This window comes from Ovis aries, chromosome 9 (genome assembly GCF_016772045.2).
Source record: "Ovis aries strain OAR_USU_Benz2616 breed Rambouillet chromosome 9, ARS-UI_Ramb_v3.0, whole genome shotgun sequence".
Taxonomy (NCBI): Eukaryota; Metazoa; Chordata; class Mammalia; order Artiodactyla; family Bovidae; genus Ovis; species Ovis aries.
The window spans coordinates 347,047-365,073 of record NC_056062.1 but is presented as its reverse complement, the minus strand read 5'-3'; the positions used below and the strand labels follow the sequence as shown (position 1 = coordinate 365,073).

At 39.5% G+C, this 18,027-nt stretch overlaps 1 protein-coding gene across 1 annotated transcript; it reads left to right on the top strand.

Moving 5' to 3' along the window:
* The first annotated feature begins 267 nt into the window (after positions 1–267).
* On the top strand, positions 268–15,690 carry DDX43 (DEAD-box helicase 43). Its single transcript, XM_027973470.3, has 16 exons — positions 268–608; positions 3,733–3,788; positions 4,063–4,189; positions 5,183–5,308; positions 6,763–6,844; positions 7,806–7,962; positions 8,191–8,309; positions 8,770–8,871; positions 9,255–9,396; positions 9,924–10,024; positions 11,136–11,223; positions 11,881–12,008; positions 12,215–12,324; positions 13,920–14,058; positions 14,881–14,968; positions 15,542–15,690. The coding sequence occupies exons 1-16, from the start codon at positions 359–361 to the stop codon at positions 15,656–15,658; spliced, it is 1,932 nt and encodes a 643-aa protein (XP_027829271.1). The 5' UTR covers positions 268–358; the 3' UTR covers positions 15,659–15,690.
* The last annotated feature ends 2,337 nt before the right edge of the window (positions 15,691–18,027 follow it).

The window sequence follows — 18,027 nt, the reverse complement described above, 5'->3', positions numbered from 1 at the left end:
GATAATTAAACACTTGTGCATTATGCTTTCAAAAACAAAAACACTGGGAACATGACTGTTGCGTCTGTATCACTGAGATGCAGATCCTCGCGGCGGCCAGGCCGCGTGCGAGCGCGGAAGGCCCAAGGCACCAGAGGCGGGCGCTCGGCCTGCTGTCGGCGCTCGCGCATCGGCGGGGGCGAAGAACGGAGGGAGACCATTGGTCCGGCCCCGCTCAGGGCGTGGCACCCGCCAATGGGAGGCGGCCGGGGCGGGGCGCCGGCGCGCAAGGGCCGGAGCCGCGACTGCGTGGCGGCCCCTCAGGACCAGCCTTCGACGGCACTCCGAGGGTGCAGGGCCGGATCTTGTTCGCGGAGCCATGTCTCGGCCGGAAACCGGCGCCAACGCCTCCTCCTGGGTTGCTGCTTCCCGGCGGGATGAGGCGCTGCCTCGGGCTCCGGACACGAGGCCGGCGGAGGAGCCAAGCCAAGGCGGTGGAAGAGGCCAAAGGACCTGCGCGGGTGGAGGCCAGAGGGGCTCCTTTGGCCTCCAGCAGCCCGAGGGCGCGGGTATTCGAGTACCGCCGCTCTCCTTCAAGCTGAAGAACGACTGCGTGGGCGCCGTGATCGGTGAGAGCGTAGCAGGGCGCTGGTCGGGGCGGGGCGGGGCCTACGGCACTCCCACCCCGCCCACCTCGCCTCCAGTCACCTGCCAGCCAGCGGGCTAGTCCCCTCCCCCAGCCCCACCCCGAGGTTTCTGACGTACTTTGCTGCTAAAATGATGGCGTTGAGTGCAACTGATAGTTGATCAGTTCAGTCAGTCAGTTCAGTCTTTCAATCGTGTCCAACTCTTGCGACCCTATGGACTTCAGCACGTCAGGCCTCCCTGTCCATCACCAACTCCCGGAGTTTACCCAACTTATGTCCATGGAGTCAGCGATGCCGTCCAACCATCTCATCCTCTGTCGTCCCCTTCTCCTCCTGCCATTAGTCTTTCCCAGCATCAGGGTCTTTTCAGGTGAGTCACTTCTTCGCATCAGGTGGCCAAAGTATTGGAGTTTCAACTTCAGCATCAGTCCTTCCAATGAACTCTCAAGACTGATCTCCTTTAGAAAATGGACTGGTTGGATTTCCTTGCAGTCCAAGGGACTTTCAAGTCTCTTTCAATACCACAGTTCAAAAGCATCAATTCTTCGGCGCTCAGCTTTCTTTATAGTCCAACCCTCACATCCATACATGACTACTGGAAAAACCATAGCCTTGATAAGATGTACTTTTGTTGGCAAAGTAATGTCTCTGCTTTTGAATATGCTGTCTAGGTTGGTCATAACTTTTCTTCCAAGGAGCAAGTGTCTTTTAATTTCGTTGCTGCAGTCACCATCTGCAATAATTTTGGAGCCTCCAAAAATAAAGTCTGTCACTGTTTCCACTGTTTCCCCATTTATTTGCCAGGAAGTGATGGGACCAGATACCATGATCTTCGTTTTCTGAATGTTGAGCTTTAAGCCAACTTTTTCACTCTCCTCTTTCACTTTCATCAAGAGGCTTTTTAGTTCCTCTTCACTTTCTGCCCTAAGGGTGGTGTCATTTGCATATCTAAGGTTATTGATATTTCTCCAGGGAATCTTGATTCCAGCTTGTGCTTCTTCCAGCCCAGCGTTTCTCATGATGTACTCTGCATGTAAGTTAAATAAGCAGGGTGACAATATAAAGCCTTGACATACTCCTTTCCCTATTTGGAAAAGGAGTCTGTTGTTCCATGTCCAGTTCTAACTGTTGCTTCCTGACCTGCATACAGATTTCTCAAGATTTCTCAAGAGGCAGGTTAGGTGATAGTTTATAGAGACTGTGACTTGGGAGAGCCAACTCTTAGGCTTATGAAATCTTTGGGAAAAAAGATCAAATCTTTGGCAGCTTACCCCGCAGTGAACAACAAAGAAGACAGCCAATTTAGATAAGAAGGTGTAGGGTATTAACTTAAGTATGATTTATCTGCTGAAAAACAGGGTTGTTTTTCTCCGTATATATTGAGTCTTACAAATCCATTTTTGAAAAGCATTTAGAAATGATTGGAATTAAGGTTTCCCCCCTTTTAAGAATTGTGGTAAACAACATACACTTACAGTATTGTTGACTGTGAGAACAAATTTTTGTAGTAGGTCTATAGAAGGTTTTCGTCTTGCATGACTGAATCTGCCTATTAAAAATTCATTTCCCCATTCACCTGTTTCCTCATCATCCCCCCTACCCCCATCCCTCGGGCAATTGTCATTCTACTTTGTTTCTGTAAGTTTGATTACATAAGACACCTTGTAGAAGTGGAATATTGGAGAAGGCGATGGCACCCAACTCTAGTACTCTTGCCTGGAAAATCCCATGGATGGAAGAGCCTGGTGGGCTGCAGTCCATGGAGTTGGGAAGAGTCGGACATGACTGAGCGACTTCACTTTCACTTTTCACTTTCATGCACTGGAGAAGGAAATGGCAACCCACTGCGGTATTCTTGCCTGGAGAATCCCAGGGACAAGGGAGCCTGGTGGGCTGCCGTCTATGGGGTTGCACAGAGTCGGACACGACTGAAGCGACTTAGCAGCAGCAGCAGCAGCAGCAGCAGCAGCAGCAGTGGAATATGCAGGGTCTTTTTTGTTGTTGTTGTTATTGTTATTGTCTCATTTCACTCTCAAGGTTTATCTTTGTTGTCACAAATGGCAGGATTTCCTTTTAAGGCTGAAAACTTGTATTGTACGCATACACCACATTTTCTTCATCCAGGCATCTGTTCATAGATCCTTAGGTTATTTCCACCTCTAAGCTATTGCGAATAATGCTGAAATGAATATGGGAATGCAGCTATCATCCTGAGATCCTAGTTTTGATTCTTTTTTCAAAAGGATTTTTAAAATATATTTAATTAATTTAGTTTTGATTATGTGGGGACTTCCTCTAGTTGTGGAGAGTGAGGGCTCCTCTTGGCTTGTTGCAGGCTTCAGTAGAGTATTGGGTTTCATTAGTTGTGGTGCATGGGCTCATTACTTGCTCTGAGGCATATGGGATTTTCCCTGACCAGGGATGGAACCCGTGTTCCCTGCATTGGCAGGTGGATTCTTAGCCACTGGATCACGAGGGAAGTCCCTCAATGCTTGTGTATGAAGTTCCCAGAAGTGGGATTGCTGGATCATAGGTAGTTCTATTTTTAGTTTTTAAAGGAATCTGCGGGCTGTTTCCATAGTGGCTGCGTCAATTTCCATTCCTGTCCACAGTGCGCAAGGGTTCCCATTCTCTATATCCTCACCAACTTGTTAACCCTTGTCTTTTTGATGAGCCGTTCTAACAGGTAATACGTCATTGTGGTTTTGATTTGCATATCTGATGATTTAATCATTTTTATATACATGCATTGGTCATAAGTAAATCTTCAAAGAAGGGTCTATTCAAGACCTTTGAACATTTTTTAATTGGAATTTTTTGGTTTTGTGTAAGGGTTCCAGTTTATCTACATTCTTTTATCCAGTTAGTCTTTGCTTAGGCTGATGATGAATTCTTTGTATCTAGGGAAAGGGGCCTCCTGTCACCCACACAATTTGGAATAGAAAGCTTCTGCTTCCCCTTTAACAAACTGAACGTGATTATTGAAACTTGGGAGCCTTTGTTTGGATGATTTGGGAAGAACTGGAGAAGGTTCTTTATGCAGAGTAGGTAGTAGGTTCCCTGTAATTGATTTCATTTTTTAAAAATTCTTTTATTTTAAAAACAGGTCGTGGTGGGTCAAATATAAAAGAGATCCAGAGCTCAACATACACGAAAATACAGGTAAATTTTCTATGTTCTTAAATCATTAAAGAGGATGACTTATAGTCATTCCTAACTCTAATTTCTGTCCTGTTATTAACATATGGTGGGATAAGTTGACAAAGTTTTTCATAGTTCTTTTTAAGAACTCATCTAAGCTGTAGTCTATTCATTATGTCTTAGATGGTGATTGAAGGCAATCCTGTATTTCCTTTACATTTTTATACTACATGAGACTGAGTGCCGGAGGAATGGTAAGGGAACTTGTCTCACCTGCTTTCCCCCTTGAATCTAGATAAGAAGAGGGTGTCCTGAAGCAGAAGTAAGAATCTTTGGCACCAAGGCAATGCAGTGCAAAGCAAAAACAGTGATAGATGATCTTGTTAAAAAACAAGAAGAATACAAAACAGAACCCAAACTTGGTAAGTCTGTTTTGCCCCCTAGAGCCCTGTAAAATTTTAAATGTTTTATTCAGTGTCATAAGCCATATTATAGCTGTTTTTCCTGATAACAAAGCTTTGGCTTGCCATCATTAAATCTAGTATGTTATAGAAGGAATTTTTTTTTCTGTGAAATTCAGAATACTTTTCCTCAAACTGAAACACTTAATATCTGTAGTTAAGTCTAGCAGTTTTACTTTGGAGTAAAACAGAGTAACCTTTTAATACACTTCGCTGTTGATAGTAGAGCAAGGGTTAGTCCTAGCCTCCTGTCTATGGTCATTTCCCTGGAATGTGACTAACTTTGAAAACTGAAGTATTTGATATTTTTTTGGATCTGCAGAAGATGCTGCATCCTGTGTCAGACATAGACTGGCGATTCACTCTGTATAATCAGCTCCAGTTTCCTCCATCTCATCAGAACTGATTCAAATGAATTCTTTTAACGGCTGAGTAATACTCCATTGTGTATATGTACCACAGCTTTCTTATCCATTCATCTGCTGATGGACATCTAGGTGGCATCTCAAATATACTTGGACTAGAGAGAAAGCCATTATTAAGCCATTTCCAGGAGAGCCTTATATTCAGCTAGCAACCTTGCATCTTGGTGTTTCTTGGGAAAGTACCTCTAAAAAGCCTCTAAGATACTATTTCCTCTGTTTACTTGGGGTAGCATCTGCCACACAGGAATATTATAAAGATTTAGTGATGTGTGATTTATTAGCAAACACTAGGTTCTCATGCTTTTTATCTTCCCCAGTATTTTTTTTTTTTTTTTTTGCCTTTCAGAAATCTGAAGTAAATAACTGAAAAACCATGATCAGAATTGTCATGGCACTGTTGTACTAAATTCCTAAATTTTATGTTTCAGGCATTATTATTGTTGGGTTATTAAAACAGAAAATTGTAAAATGGCTTGGGATTTTATATTGGTAGGGTTTGTTTGGAAACTGATGCGGAATTTTTTAACAGGTGTTGCTGCTGTCCAACTTTCGGATGGAAAAGATGCAATGAAGGATGTTTCAGGAGAGCAGAAATTGATTGATTGGGATAAATTCCGAGAAAACATTTTGAAATGGAATGAGAAAAAGTGGGCAGGTTAGTGCTGGATCCCAGCATTTTTCTATAGTATATTGTTGTTCCTCTTAATTGAGGTTTTTAGCCTCTGTGAATGGCAAAAGCAATGGCAACCCATTCCAGTATTCTTGCCTGGAAAATCCCATGGATGGAGGAGCCTGGTGGGCTGCAGTCCATGGGAATCACAAAGAGTCGGACATGACTGAGCGACTTGACTTTCACTTTTCACTTTCATACACTGGAAAAGGAGGTGGCAACCCACTGCGGTGTTCTTGCCTGGAGAATCCCAGGGACAGAGGAGTCTGGTGGGCTGCTGTCTACGGGGTCGCACAGAATCAGACACAACTGAAGTGACTTAGCAGCAGCAGCCTCTGTAAAAAAGTGTTGCTCTTAGTAATTAAATCTATATGCAAAATGACAGTAGAATTTGAAATGCTGTAAGTAGTGCCTAGGGCATGATAGTTTCTATGTCAGTGTTGTGGTTTATGTTATAAATGGGAGGTTAAAATTTGGTATCTCATCTTCTTTGAGATAATTCACTGCACAAGTTTAATAAAATTAGAAAATTGGGACAAAAGGGAAATGAAGTGAGTAAACCTGCCAACTGTAAGTTAACCTTTTGCTGTGACTGAGCAAAAGTTGATCTTGGAGTTTCTTAACCAAGAAGGGCAAAATAAAAGGGAGAAAAAATTTAAAAAGTACATACAGTTCTTGAGGAAACAGATTTTTTTAAATTCTCACTTTGAATTACGTATGAAGTATAATGTTCCATATTATTCATTGAATTTCAGAGTAAACACCATTTATTTAAAGTTAAGCAGTGACCATTACTATGTGACTACGGTGGTCAGCCTGTCCAATGCCATCACAACACAGGTATTAGAAGATTTGGGGCAGAGGTTGGAGAAGGTAATGGCAACCCACTCCAGTGTTCTTGCCTGGAGAATCCCAGGGATGGGGAGCCTGGTGGGCTGCCGTCTATGGGGTCGCACAGAGTCAGACACAACTGAAGCGACTTAGCAGCAGCAGCAGGAGACAGAAAAAGGATTTAAGTTGGTGGAGTCCTGATGAGCATTTAAAAAAGAAAACAAAGTAGCTTCAGAGTATAGAATAAGGGTAAATATTTTATTCCTTAACACTAATGGGATGGATCTTCAAAGCAAAGAATTAATCTGCTATGAGAAAAGATTTGTCAGTTGTGATGACTGAGTGTCTTGTAAAGCATGGCTTATTTTATTTTGTATTTAATTATTCAAGATCTCTTTCTTGGGTGAAAAATGTAATTGAAAGACAAACCAACATTGGAGATCTCCTAGAGGTTGGCAAAGTATAGAACAACTATCTAAAATCCCCATGTCTGCAAGGTGAACTTGATATATATTTTAGTTTGATTTCTATTGCTTTGAATAAATGACAGTAAAATGTGAATTCTCATTACTCATCGAAGTTTAAATTTTGTTTTTTTTTTTCTGCAGGTTTGCCTCCAGTTAAGAAAAACTTTTACATAGAGTCAGAAAAAACAAGTTCAATGTCACAAGAACAAGTAGACAATTGGAGGTGGGTTAGTTTTAATACTTTTTAGTGAGTATTTGTAGAATTAGGCTAGTAAATTAGCTCACTTAGAAAAGACTTTAAATGATTGCATTTGAAACTTTATTCATATTCAAAAAATACTTGGTTGCATCTGAAATCACATATTAGAGATTGCTAATCAGTACAACTTTTGGCAAAGAGGGAAAATGGGTTGTATTCGTATCTAGAGTAGTTACTATCCGTATATGGTTATTAAACACTTAAAATATAGCCCATATAATTGAGGAACTGAATTTTAATGTTTAAATTTAAAGAGAGGCATGGTTAGTTTTTGTCATATTCACCAGTAATTTTACAGAATTATTTCTACAACTGTTGAGAATCATAAGAAATTGATCTGATATCTGAATAATAGAATAATTTCTTACTTTTAAATCTTTATTATATGGAACTAAAAGTCCTAATGGTAACATTTTTTCCTGTTAATATCTTTTATAAAACTAAGATAGTATGGTACAGCAGACAGAGCAGTTATTCTAGGATTGAGGTAGGGCTCTGACAATGGACAAATAACTAAAGACCATCTGTCCAATGAGAGTAATTCCCACTTCAAAGGATTGCTGAGGATTAATTAAGGAAATATGAGTGAAATGTTATAGGCCCTCAGGTGTTTGCCAAATCTGACTTTGATTCATGAAGCATATAATTTTCAGTTTCTATTCTCAACCTTTTCATGAAATTTTCATTGGCTTTCATGCATACAATGTAATTATTTTTCTTCTCTAGAACTGTTCTGGTAAAAAAAAAAAAGATGAACTAGCTTCTATTTTGTATTACTTTTTTACTATAATTTAACCAACAGTCTGATTTCAATCAGTTGCCTTTGAATTCCTAGATATGCCCTTAATGTTTGAAAAAATTTCTTGCTTGGAGAGTAAAGTGATCAAAGCCACTAATCCTTAATCCTTGTTCTATATTCTTAAAGGAAGGAAAATTATAATATAATTTGTGATGACTTGAAAGATGGTGAGAAACGTCCTCTTCCTAACCCTACTTGTAATTTTGAGGATGCATTTCACTGTTACCCTGAAGTTATGAGAAATATTCAAAAGGCAGGTTTTCAAAAGCCAACACCAATTCAGGTATGCTTTCTTTAATTCTAACATTTCACTGGCTTCCCCCCTTCCCCCTGCCAATTTCTGGTCATTTGAACTTATAACACCAGGGACAGCTGTCTCTTAGAAGCATCCTCCCAGCACATCCACCACCGCCTAGCACTCAAAATGTTGAGAAGTTTGGGACTGGGAGAGGAGGAATACTTGACAGAAAGAAATGTACTTTTTATTTTAATATGTATCATTCTGTTCTAGTCACAGGCGTGGCCAATCATCCTACAAGGAATAGATCTGATAGGAGTAGCCCAGACTGGAACAGGGAAGACATTGTCCTACTTAATGCCTGGATTTATTCATATTGACTCCCAACCTGTGTAAGAATTTCTACATCTGGGTACTCTTTAGGAGTTTAGTAGATAAGAATTCCAAAAAATGCAATGTTTGATTGCTCTGGTCTAAGGGCAGTGCCTCATCTCAGAGAAAAATCACTTTCTGTTGTGTGGGTAGATGTAAATCGATGAAACATTTTCAGGAAGCAGCAGGTAATATCCACCACAAGTCTTCACAGTGAGATGTTGGAAAGTTTATTCCAATGACCGCGTTCAGTACAGTCCTCTGAGAATGTCTGACACAGAAAAGCACTGGCTGTGTTCCATGAGAAGGCTCGTGTCTGGGCTCTAGGATTCTTTGGTCAGGCTGTTTTTCTTTTTATTTCTCAACTTTTTATGAGAGGTGCATGTTGATGACTTAGATGTTCATTGCTGCCAATTTTGAAGGCACTGGACGAAGGTCCTGTGTGCCTGAGATGGATACTGATGTGCTTTTTCTCCAAAGAGCCAGGAACGGGCCTGGCATGTTAGTCCTCACCCCAACTCGAGAGTTGGCTCTGCAGGTGGATGCCGAGTGCTCTGAATACTCATACAGAGGTCTTAAAAGGTGAGTTGCTTTCTTTGGCCATCCCTGAACCAGCATTTTAATCCTCTGTAGCTTTAGACATCCTCTTCATTGTTTTCACACATAATGAGACATCATTGGCTCAGTATGTGGCCAGGCATTGATTACCCCTCATTCAAATTAACTGTAGCTGGGGTGGCGGGGTCAGGTAATGAGGGTTTGAACATGGACCTTGTAGGACACATCAGTGTGGGTTGATGGCTATGGATCATTCTCAGAAAGGGGCCAGGACTATACTTAGCCTGATACTTTTGATTTATATACTTTTTAAAATTTTATACCCCAAATGGGCTTAGGTTCGTTGGGATTTTGAATTGTGAAGGGGTATTCCTCACCTGAACATGAACCTCTGTATTTTTTTTAAGTGTTTGTATATATGGTGGTGGCGATAGAGATGGACAAATAAAAGACTTATCAAAAGGTGTAGACATTATCATCGCCACTCCCGGAAGACTCCATGATCTACAGATGAATAACTTTGTGTACCTGAAAAGCATAACCTACCTGGTAATCTTGGAGCAGGGGTTTGGGGCCCTGGGAGGAAGAAGCTCTCATCAAACCTTTTAGAATGGCTATCCATTTCATAATAGTTTTAAATCCTAGGAATGCTTCTCATTCCCTCTAGTTTGTTAAAATACACATTTTAAAGATAATTCCATTTTAATATTTTATAAATGTTGGAAAATACAGATAAGTACAAAAGAATTCCGCATGAATACTTTAGACATTTAAATTATATTTTCATTGAATATATTTAGAAACTTACATGTTGTCAAACAAATCAATGGTGTTGCAAGTACACATAGTTCAGGTAGTGGAGGAAATGAGAAAGTTATCTTAATATTCATAGGGAAAGAACATGTATGTTAGCTACCGTCCACATCTAATCTAGCCCTTTTTTGGCTTTGCTGTGTGGCTTGCAGGATCTTAGTTCCACTATCAGGTACTGAACCCACATCCTCAGTAGTGAAAGCACAGAGTCTTAACCACTTGTCCACCAGGAAATTCCCCTAATCTGGCCCTTTCTAATGCAGGTATTAGATGAAGCGGACAAAATGCTGGATATGGGATTTGAACCCCAGATAATGAAGATTTTATTAGATGTACGTCCAGACAGGCAGACAGTTATGACAAGGTAGGTATATGTTTAATTTGCCAGTCTGCAAAGTAGAACCAGTGGAACAGAATTCATTTGATTTTAGAGCCTTACTTAAAAGTATTTTGAGATCTGTTGGGGAAAGATATGTTATCACTTAGTATAGCAACTCAATGCAACAGTTTAACAATGACTATTGGGTTTCCTGAATTAAAAATAAGATTTTTATGAAAACATCCTGGGGAAACTGTTCTATAGGGGGTCTCAGATTGGAAAAAGTAACCATCTGTCCTTAGAGGTGAATATTTGATCACAGAACACTTTTTAGCCAGGATAAACTAAGGCAAGGAAGAGTATATAAGTGGGGAAATACACTAAATTTATTCATTTTGTTTCCTAAGTAAACCTTGTTAATTAGTATTAAAGTACAGAAGGTGGTTGTTTTCATAATATATGACTGAAGAAACATCTGAATTTACATATCCAATCATCATTGCAGTTAAAATGTTTTTATTTGGCTCAAGCTCTTGGTTTTGTCTGCCGACAACGTATAAAAGGGCTCCCAGGTGGTGCAGTGGTGAAGAATCTGCCTGCCAATGTAGAAGATGGAGAGACTCAAGTTTGATTCCTAGGTTGGAAAGACACCCTGGAGTAGGTAATGGCAACCCACTCCAGCATTTTTGCCTGGAAAATCCCATGGAGAGAAGAGGCTGGCGGGTTACAGTCCATTGAGTTGCAAAGAGTCAGACACGACTGAGCGCGCGCATGTGCGCGCACGCATGCACGCACGCACGCACACGCACACAATGTATGAAAAACGCTGGGTTTTTACTTTTATTTTTTTACCATTTATAAAGGCCAAGAGAAAACTAATCTAACACCTGAATTCATGTTAGGTCCCCGTAGATGGGAAAGGTATACCTCTCCTTCACCTTTTGTTTATAAACCTATTAAACTTATTTGAAGATTTAATCTAGTAGCTTCTTTGAGCAGTTCATTATGAACCATATATTTTCTGTGAAGTCAGCCTCATTAAAAAGTACTGTTTGTCTTTCCTGGGTACTTTGGTTCATAGCATTCTCAGGGAAACTTAGTAATGTTTTATTCCTAATAAACATTTTAACATTTTTGTATTACATTTTATCTCTAGTGCAACATGGCCATATGCTGTTCGTAGACTTGCACAATCTTATTTGAAAGAGCCCATGATTGTGTATGTTGGTACTTTGGATCTAGTCGTAAGCTTATTTTTAATTACTATTTATATCTTATTAATTTTGTAAATGTTTTGCCATTATAAAGTTCATTGGCCTTTCACTTCATAATTGAAATTGGCCTTTTAACTAATTATTAATGAAAATTGACCTTTTACTTAAATCAGTGGTAATTAATAACAAGTTGTTGCCTAGGCTTATTTTATTAGATTTCACAAAAGACAGGATAAAGTCTTCAGAAACTATTTCATCTTGGGGGCAGAAAAATGGTAACAATGATATTTGGAAATTTTGTATTAAGTTGTCACAATACTTAATTGAAGCTCTTAGTGTCATAAGCTGAACATTGGAAAGGCTATAGCCATAATTTATGGCAATGGATATTGTAAGCTTGGCCTCAACCCATGGTTATTCCTTTTCAAATGATAGCAACCAGTTGCTTTCAGCTCATTGACAAGCATTCGAAATTCCAAGCTTATCTTGGGTAACTAAGTGGTAAAAGTCAAAGACCAAGCTCTAAATCCTTGAGTAGGAATGGGAGATTTTTTGGAAGAACTTGCCATTTTTTTTCTGCTGGCAGTTTATTAAAACATTTAACCAATGACAGAAGTAAGATGGATTTTGAGCCATTAAGGGGTTTGCCCATTAATGTTGATGTACTATGATCTGTGAATCCTTTAGGCTGTAAGTACCGTGACACAAAATATAATTGTCACCACAGAAGATGAGAAAAGATCACATATCCAAGCTTTCATCGAGAGCATGTCTCCCAAGGACAAAGTCATAATATTTGTCAGCCGGAAAGCTGTGTGAGTATATTTTTTACATTGAAATCATCAGTCATGTGTTTGTTTTAGCATTGTTTCTATTTGTATAATCATTTCAAACGAGGGAAGGGTGTATGTCTTAAAATATGTACATTACTTCAGACTCTTGCCAGGGGAGATAACAGTAATGAATTGATTGTGGTATTCAAATAAGCAGTTAGACCCCTGACTTTTATTTTTTGTTTTAGGGCTGATCATTTATCAAGTGACCTGGGTATCCGGCGTATATCAGTAGAGTCTCTGCATGGCAATAGAGAACAGAGTGATAGAGAGAGAGCATTAAAAAGCTTTAAAACAGGTACATTTATACAGTTAATATTGCAGTTTAAAACTGCCCAATGCTTGGTCTTCCTGAGTGATACCACCTTTCATGGAACCCATGTCTAATATTTGCCTTCAGCTAACAGATCCCAGAACTAGCTCTAAATGTTAATCAGATTCTCTTTCTTCAACCCATGTTTAAAACCTGGATATCAAGGTAAGAATTTGCAGTGGGGGATGGTTGTCTTAATTTACCTGAAAGGTGTATATCTTTGACATGATTAATGAACCATTTGGATGGTGGTATCTATTCTGTTGTAAATTGCCAGCAGTTAAAAAAGATGAAGTAGAACTTATGCAGCTCAATTCCAGAAAAATAAACGACCCAATCAAAAAATGGGCCAAAGAACTAAATAGACATTTCCCCAAAGAAGACATACGGATGGCTAACAAACACATGAAAAGATGCTCAACATCACTCATTATTAGAGAAATGCAAATCAAAACCACAATGAGGTACCACTTCACACCAGTCAGAATGGCTGCGATCCAAAAATCTGCAAGCAATAAATGCTGGAGAGGGTGTGGAGAAAAGGGAACCCTCCTACACTGTTGGTGGGAATGCAAACTAGTACAGCCACTATGGAGAACAGTGTGGAGATTCCTTAAAAAATTGCAAATAGAACTACCTTATGACCCAGCAATCCCACTTCTGGGCATACACACCGAGGAAACCAGAATTGAAAGAGACACATGTACCCCAATGTTCATCGCAGCACTGTTTATAATAGCCAGGACATGGAAACAACCTAGATGTCCATCAGCAGATGAATGGATAAGAAAGCTGTGGTACATATACACAATGGAGTATTACTCAGCCGTTAAAAAGAATTCATTTGAATCAGTTCTGATGAGATGGATGAAACTGGAGCTGATTATACAGAGTGAAGTAAGCCAGAAAGAAAAACACCAATACAGTATACTAACACATATATATGGAATTTAGGAAGATGGCAATGACGACCCTGTATGCAAGACAGAGAAAGAGACACAGATGTGTATAACGGACTTTTTGGACTCAGAGGGAGAGGGAGAGGGTGGGATGATTTGGGAGAATGACAGTCTAACATGTATACTATCATGTAAGAATTGAATCGCCAGTCTATGTCTGATGCAGGATGCAGCAAGCTTGGGGCTGGTGCATGGGGATGACCCAGAGAGATGTTATGGGGAGGGAGGTGGGAGGGGGGTTCATGTTTGGGAACGCATGTAAGAATTAAAGATTTTAAAATTTAAAAAATAGAAAACTAAACTAAACTAAAATAAAATGCATGATTATACAATAAAAAAAAAAAAAGATGAAGTAGGGACTTCCCTGGTGGCCTAGTTGTTAAGACTCTTTAACTTCCAATGCAGGGGGTGTAGGTTCCATCCCTGGTTGGGGAACTAAGATCCCACATGCCTGTGGCCAGAAAAAAGAAAGACTAAGTAACCCTTTCCCCATGCACTCTCCTTAAGTATTTTTAATATTCAAAGCAGTAATATTTCACCTGATTAGCTAATAGGGGACAGGTATGTCTTGGGTTGGTTTGTACCAGAATGTGTCTGTATTCTTTGGGTTTCACTCTGCAGGTAAAGTGCGAATACTGATCGCTACTGATTTAGCATCCCGTGGTCTTGATGTCCATGATGTAACGCATGTCTATAATTATGATTTTCCCCGAAACATTGAAGAATATGTCCACAGAGTGGGACGTACTGGGAGAGCAGGGTAAGTCTGTGGAGCCTGCCCACCAACCCCGGGGATACCCCTCATTCTTCTCACAGACTGTCCTTACCTTGAAAAAGAAGATCTTTGCTTTCTCTCTTTGAGCCGAGTCATAAAACTCCTGTGATGTGCTGTTTGATCAGCTGAAGATTAGATCCCAAATTGCTATTTCAGTGCCTAAATGTTTTTCTAAAAACTGAAGTGGTTGATTTACAATGTTTTGTTAATTACTGCTGTACAGCAAAGTGATTCAGTGATGCATATATATACTTTTTAAATATTCTTTTCCATTATGGTTTATCACAGGATTTTGAATATATTTATAGTTCTTTGTGCTGTATACAGTAGGAACTAGCTGTAAGACGTCCTATGTGTGAAAGCGTCCACTGCTATCCCCAACCTCCCACTCCATTTCTCCATCAAATCTGTCCCTCTTGGCAACCATGAGTCTGTTCTCTATGTCTGTGATTCTGTTTCTCTTTCAGAGATAGGTTCATTTGTATCATTTTTGATTCCACGTATAAATAATACCATATGATATTTGTGTTTCTGTGTCTGATTTACTTCACTTATTGTGATAATCTCTAGGTCCATCCATGTTGCTGCAAGTGGTATTATTTCATTCTTTTTTTATGGCTGAGTAGTATTCAGCCATTGTATATATGTACTACATCTTCTTTGTCTGAATGGCTAAATCTTACTGCATCATACATGGTTGGGCTTGTGAAATAATTGATGTTTTGCTATAGTTTTATTCAATTTTGCTACCTGAATCATTACTATAAATTATAAATAAAATTACGTTAACTTTTCCCCCCCTTGAAGGAGGACCGGGGTATCTATTACCCTTATCACTAGAAATGATTGGAAGATTGCTGGTGAATTAATTAATATTCTAGAAAGAGCAAATCAGGTGAGAATATGCAACTCTATTTTCTATAAGGTTCAAGTTTCATTTATTCTAAGTACTGGGCCTTACAGCCTATCAGGGAATACAGATATTAAGCAAATAATTAATGTGTGTTTTGAGGGTTGTAACATGGCAAAGATGAGGTGCTATAATATAATATGATGATATAATATAATGTATAACTGGGGAGCATGTTCTAATGTGGAGGAGCATCACTGAACGCTGCTGAGGAAGAGCCCAGTGGGTGGAGGTTGGAGAATGTAGAGGAAGCAGGGCACGTCCTCATTCCTCGAGAGGAGAAAATGGCACCAGATAAAGGCACTGGGAAGCAGATGAAGGGCCATGTGAGCAGGAGGGCTGCGTACCTACTGACAGGGGGTTTTACCACCAGACTGGTTGTTATACCTTGAAAATTCAGTGTTGACTATGCAGAGGACACATTTCATTCTGTTTGGAAGGTATCTGCAATCAACTGTGGAGATTCTCTGACTATTTGGAGGCATTTTAGCATGTTATAGAAAAGCTGATATGTTAAAGGAATCATCTCAGTTCTAATAAGACATTTATTGGCTTCAGAGTGTCCCAGAGGATCTTGTCTCAATGGCTGAGAGATACAAAGCAAATAAACTGAAAAAAGAAACAGAAAACAAATGGGGAAGACCTCAAGGAAAACCCAGGAAGTTTTATCATTAATGTCTGTGTAGAAAAGTGGTACCAGCCTACTAAAAAAGGTAAAATTTGAAAAGCTCACACACTTTCAAATGCCTATTTTCCTTAGCTAGGTTTTGTTAGTGTGTTTATTACAATAAGCATTATCTCTAAGATCCATTAACATAATAAGTCAGGTCTTATTCTTTATTGGGGGCCTATGATAAAGAATCTCCCTGCAATGCAAGAGACCCAGGTTTAATCCCTGGATCGAGAAGATCCCCTGGAGAAGCAAACAGATAAACACTCTAATATTCTTGCCTGGAGAATTCCATGAAACTTTTGAGCTTCCCTGTGGCTCAGATGGTAAAGAATCTACCTGCATTGTGGGAGATCCAGGTTTGATTCCTGGGTTGGGAAGATACCTGGAGAAGGGACTGGCTACCCACTCCATTATTCTTGCCTGGAGAATTCCATGGACACAGGAGCCTGGCGGGGTGCACAGTCCATGAGGTTACAGAGTTGGACACAACCACACACATGCCCCACGCCTCTATTCTTTATCTGTTCCCTAAATTCTAGTTAATGTATCTTAGAATTATTAATTCAAAAGTGAGAAAAAATCTTTTAAGTTGTCTGGAGAGACCAGTAAGCATATAATGGAATATAATGGAATTGGTGGAAGTGTAAATTACTGTAACCTCTTACACCTGAGCAATTAGGTGGCAGTGTATTAATTGTAAATATATTGCAATATATTTTTGTTTTATTTTGGTTTTTGGCCATGCTTTGCAGGTTGTGGGATCTTAGTTCCCTGAGAGGACTGAACCCAGTCCCCAGCAGTGAAAGCACTGAGTCGTAACCGTTGAACAAATAGGGAATTCCCCATACACCCCTTGATCCAGTTCCCTTGGACGCAGATATGCAGTACAGAGCCATATGAATAAACAATGGAGAAAACCACATAAGGGAATGATATCTATAACACAGAGAACTCCTAAAACTGAACATAAACAACCGGATTAGAACATGCACAAAGGACTTGAATGGACATTTCTACAAAGACACACAAATGTCCAACAAGTTAACGATGCTCAGCCTCACTAATCACTAGGGGAGTCAAGGATCACCTTGCCCTGTTAGGATGGCACACTACCTCAATATGTGTTTTTTTATTTTTCAGACTTCAAGATTTTTCAGAGTTACAGTTATTTAAGGTACTGTGCAAGTATTGGAAACATGCTGGCAGTATGAAGAGATATCTGAATCTTAAAATAATAGTGTTTAAAATGTAGAATTGAATATTTTATACTTTTCTTAATAAAGAAAAAATATTTAAACAAGTTGAAATTTTTATGGATATTAAAGAATGTAAAGTTTCACTTTTTAGTATCTTTATTTAAAAAAAAAGGTAGATTTTGTCTCCTATAATGTTGCTATGTGAAGGTCAGTCTAAGGGGTTTACTTGAATCTTGTTCAGATATCATAGCAGTGAAAATGTTAACACAGTAAATGTTTTCCTAGAATAAAAAGGCAATCTGGTCTCTCTTTCTCAGTAGCCTTTAATTCTGTGTTTACCACATCAGGTTTCTTTCTTTTTTTGTTGGAGAACAACTACTTTACAATCTTGTGTTGGTTTCTGCCGTACCTCAGCATGACTCAGCCACAGGTATATATATGTCCCCTTCCTGCTGAAACTCCCTCCCTTCTCCCTGCCCATCCTACCCCTCCAGGTTGTCACAGAGCACTAGGTTGAGCTCCCTGTGTCACAGAGCAAATTCCCACTTGCCCTGGGGTTATATAAGGTCATATATATGTCTCCATGCTGTTCTCTCAGTTGGCCCCACCTCTTTTCTCCCACTGTGTCCACAAGTCTATAGCCTGTTCTCTATGTCTGCATCTCCATCTCTGCCTTACAAATAGGTTCATCAGTAACATCTTTCTAGATTCCATACCCCTGCATTAATATACAATATTCGTCTTTCTCTTTCTGACTTACACTGTTTTATTTGGTGGTATTTTTCTTAATACTTTGAAATGAAACAGTAAAGGAATTTCATAGACCAAAATAGCAACAACTGTGTTACATTTTAGCCTCCCTCCCCAGGCCCAAGTAAATCTTGGGAAAGTTCATTTTTATGAAAGTCGCTTTAATCCTGTTCCAAACTTTCCCCTGTAGTAATGTGTACTGATTTCTGTTCCCTGCATAATAATTACTTGTGTCAAGTATCATCTGTCAGAAGCCAGACAGGAAATATGTTTCTAATACAAGAACCACAAACACTCTTCAATGAAAGGTGTATCCAAGAAGAATAAATTTTGTATTAAATTTCATTGCATCAAAATGAATTAAAATAATTGAAAAACACATTAATGTGGATTATAGATAGGTTTTCAGTGAAGGTGGGCTAGGC

Excerpts from the sequence above, each read along its gene's own strand:
- DDX43 (XM_027973470.3), top strand. The coding sequence starts at position 359 with ATGTCTCGGCCGGAAACCGGCGCCAACGCCTCCTCCTGGGTTGCTGCT. Across the intron at positions 5,309-6,762 it reads GAATGAGAAAAAGTGGGCAG|GTTTGCCTCCAGTTAAGAAA; the intron begins GTTAGTGCTGGA and ends TTTTTTCTGCAG. Across the intron at positions 14,059-14,880 it reads GGACGTACTGGGAGAGCAGG|GAGGACCGGGGTATCTATTA; the intron begins GTAAGTCTGTGG and ends CCCCCCTTGAAG.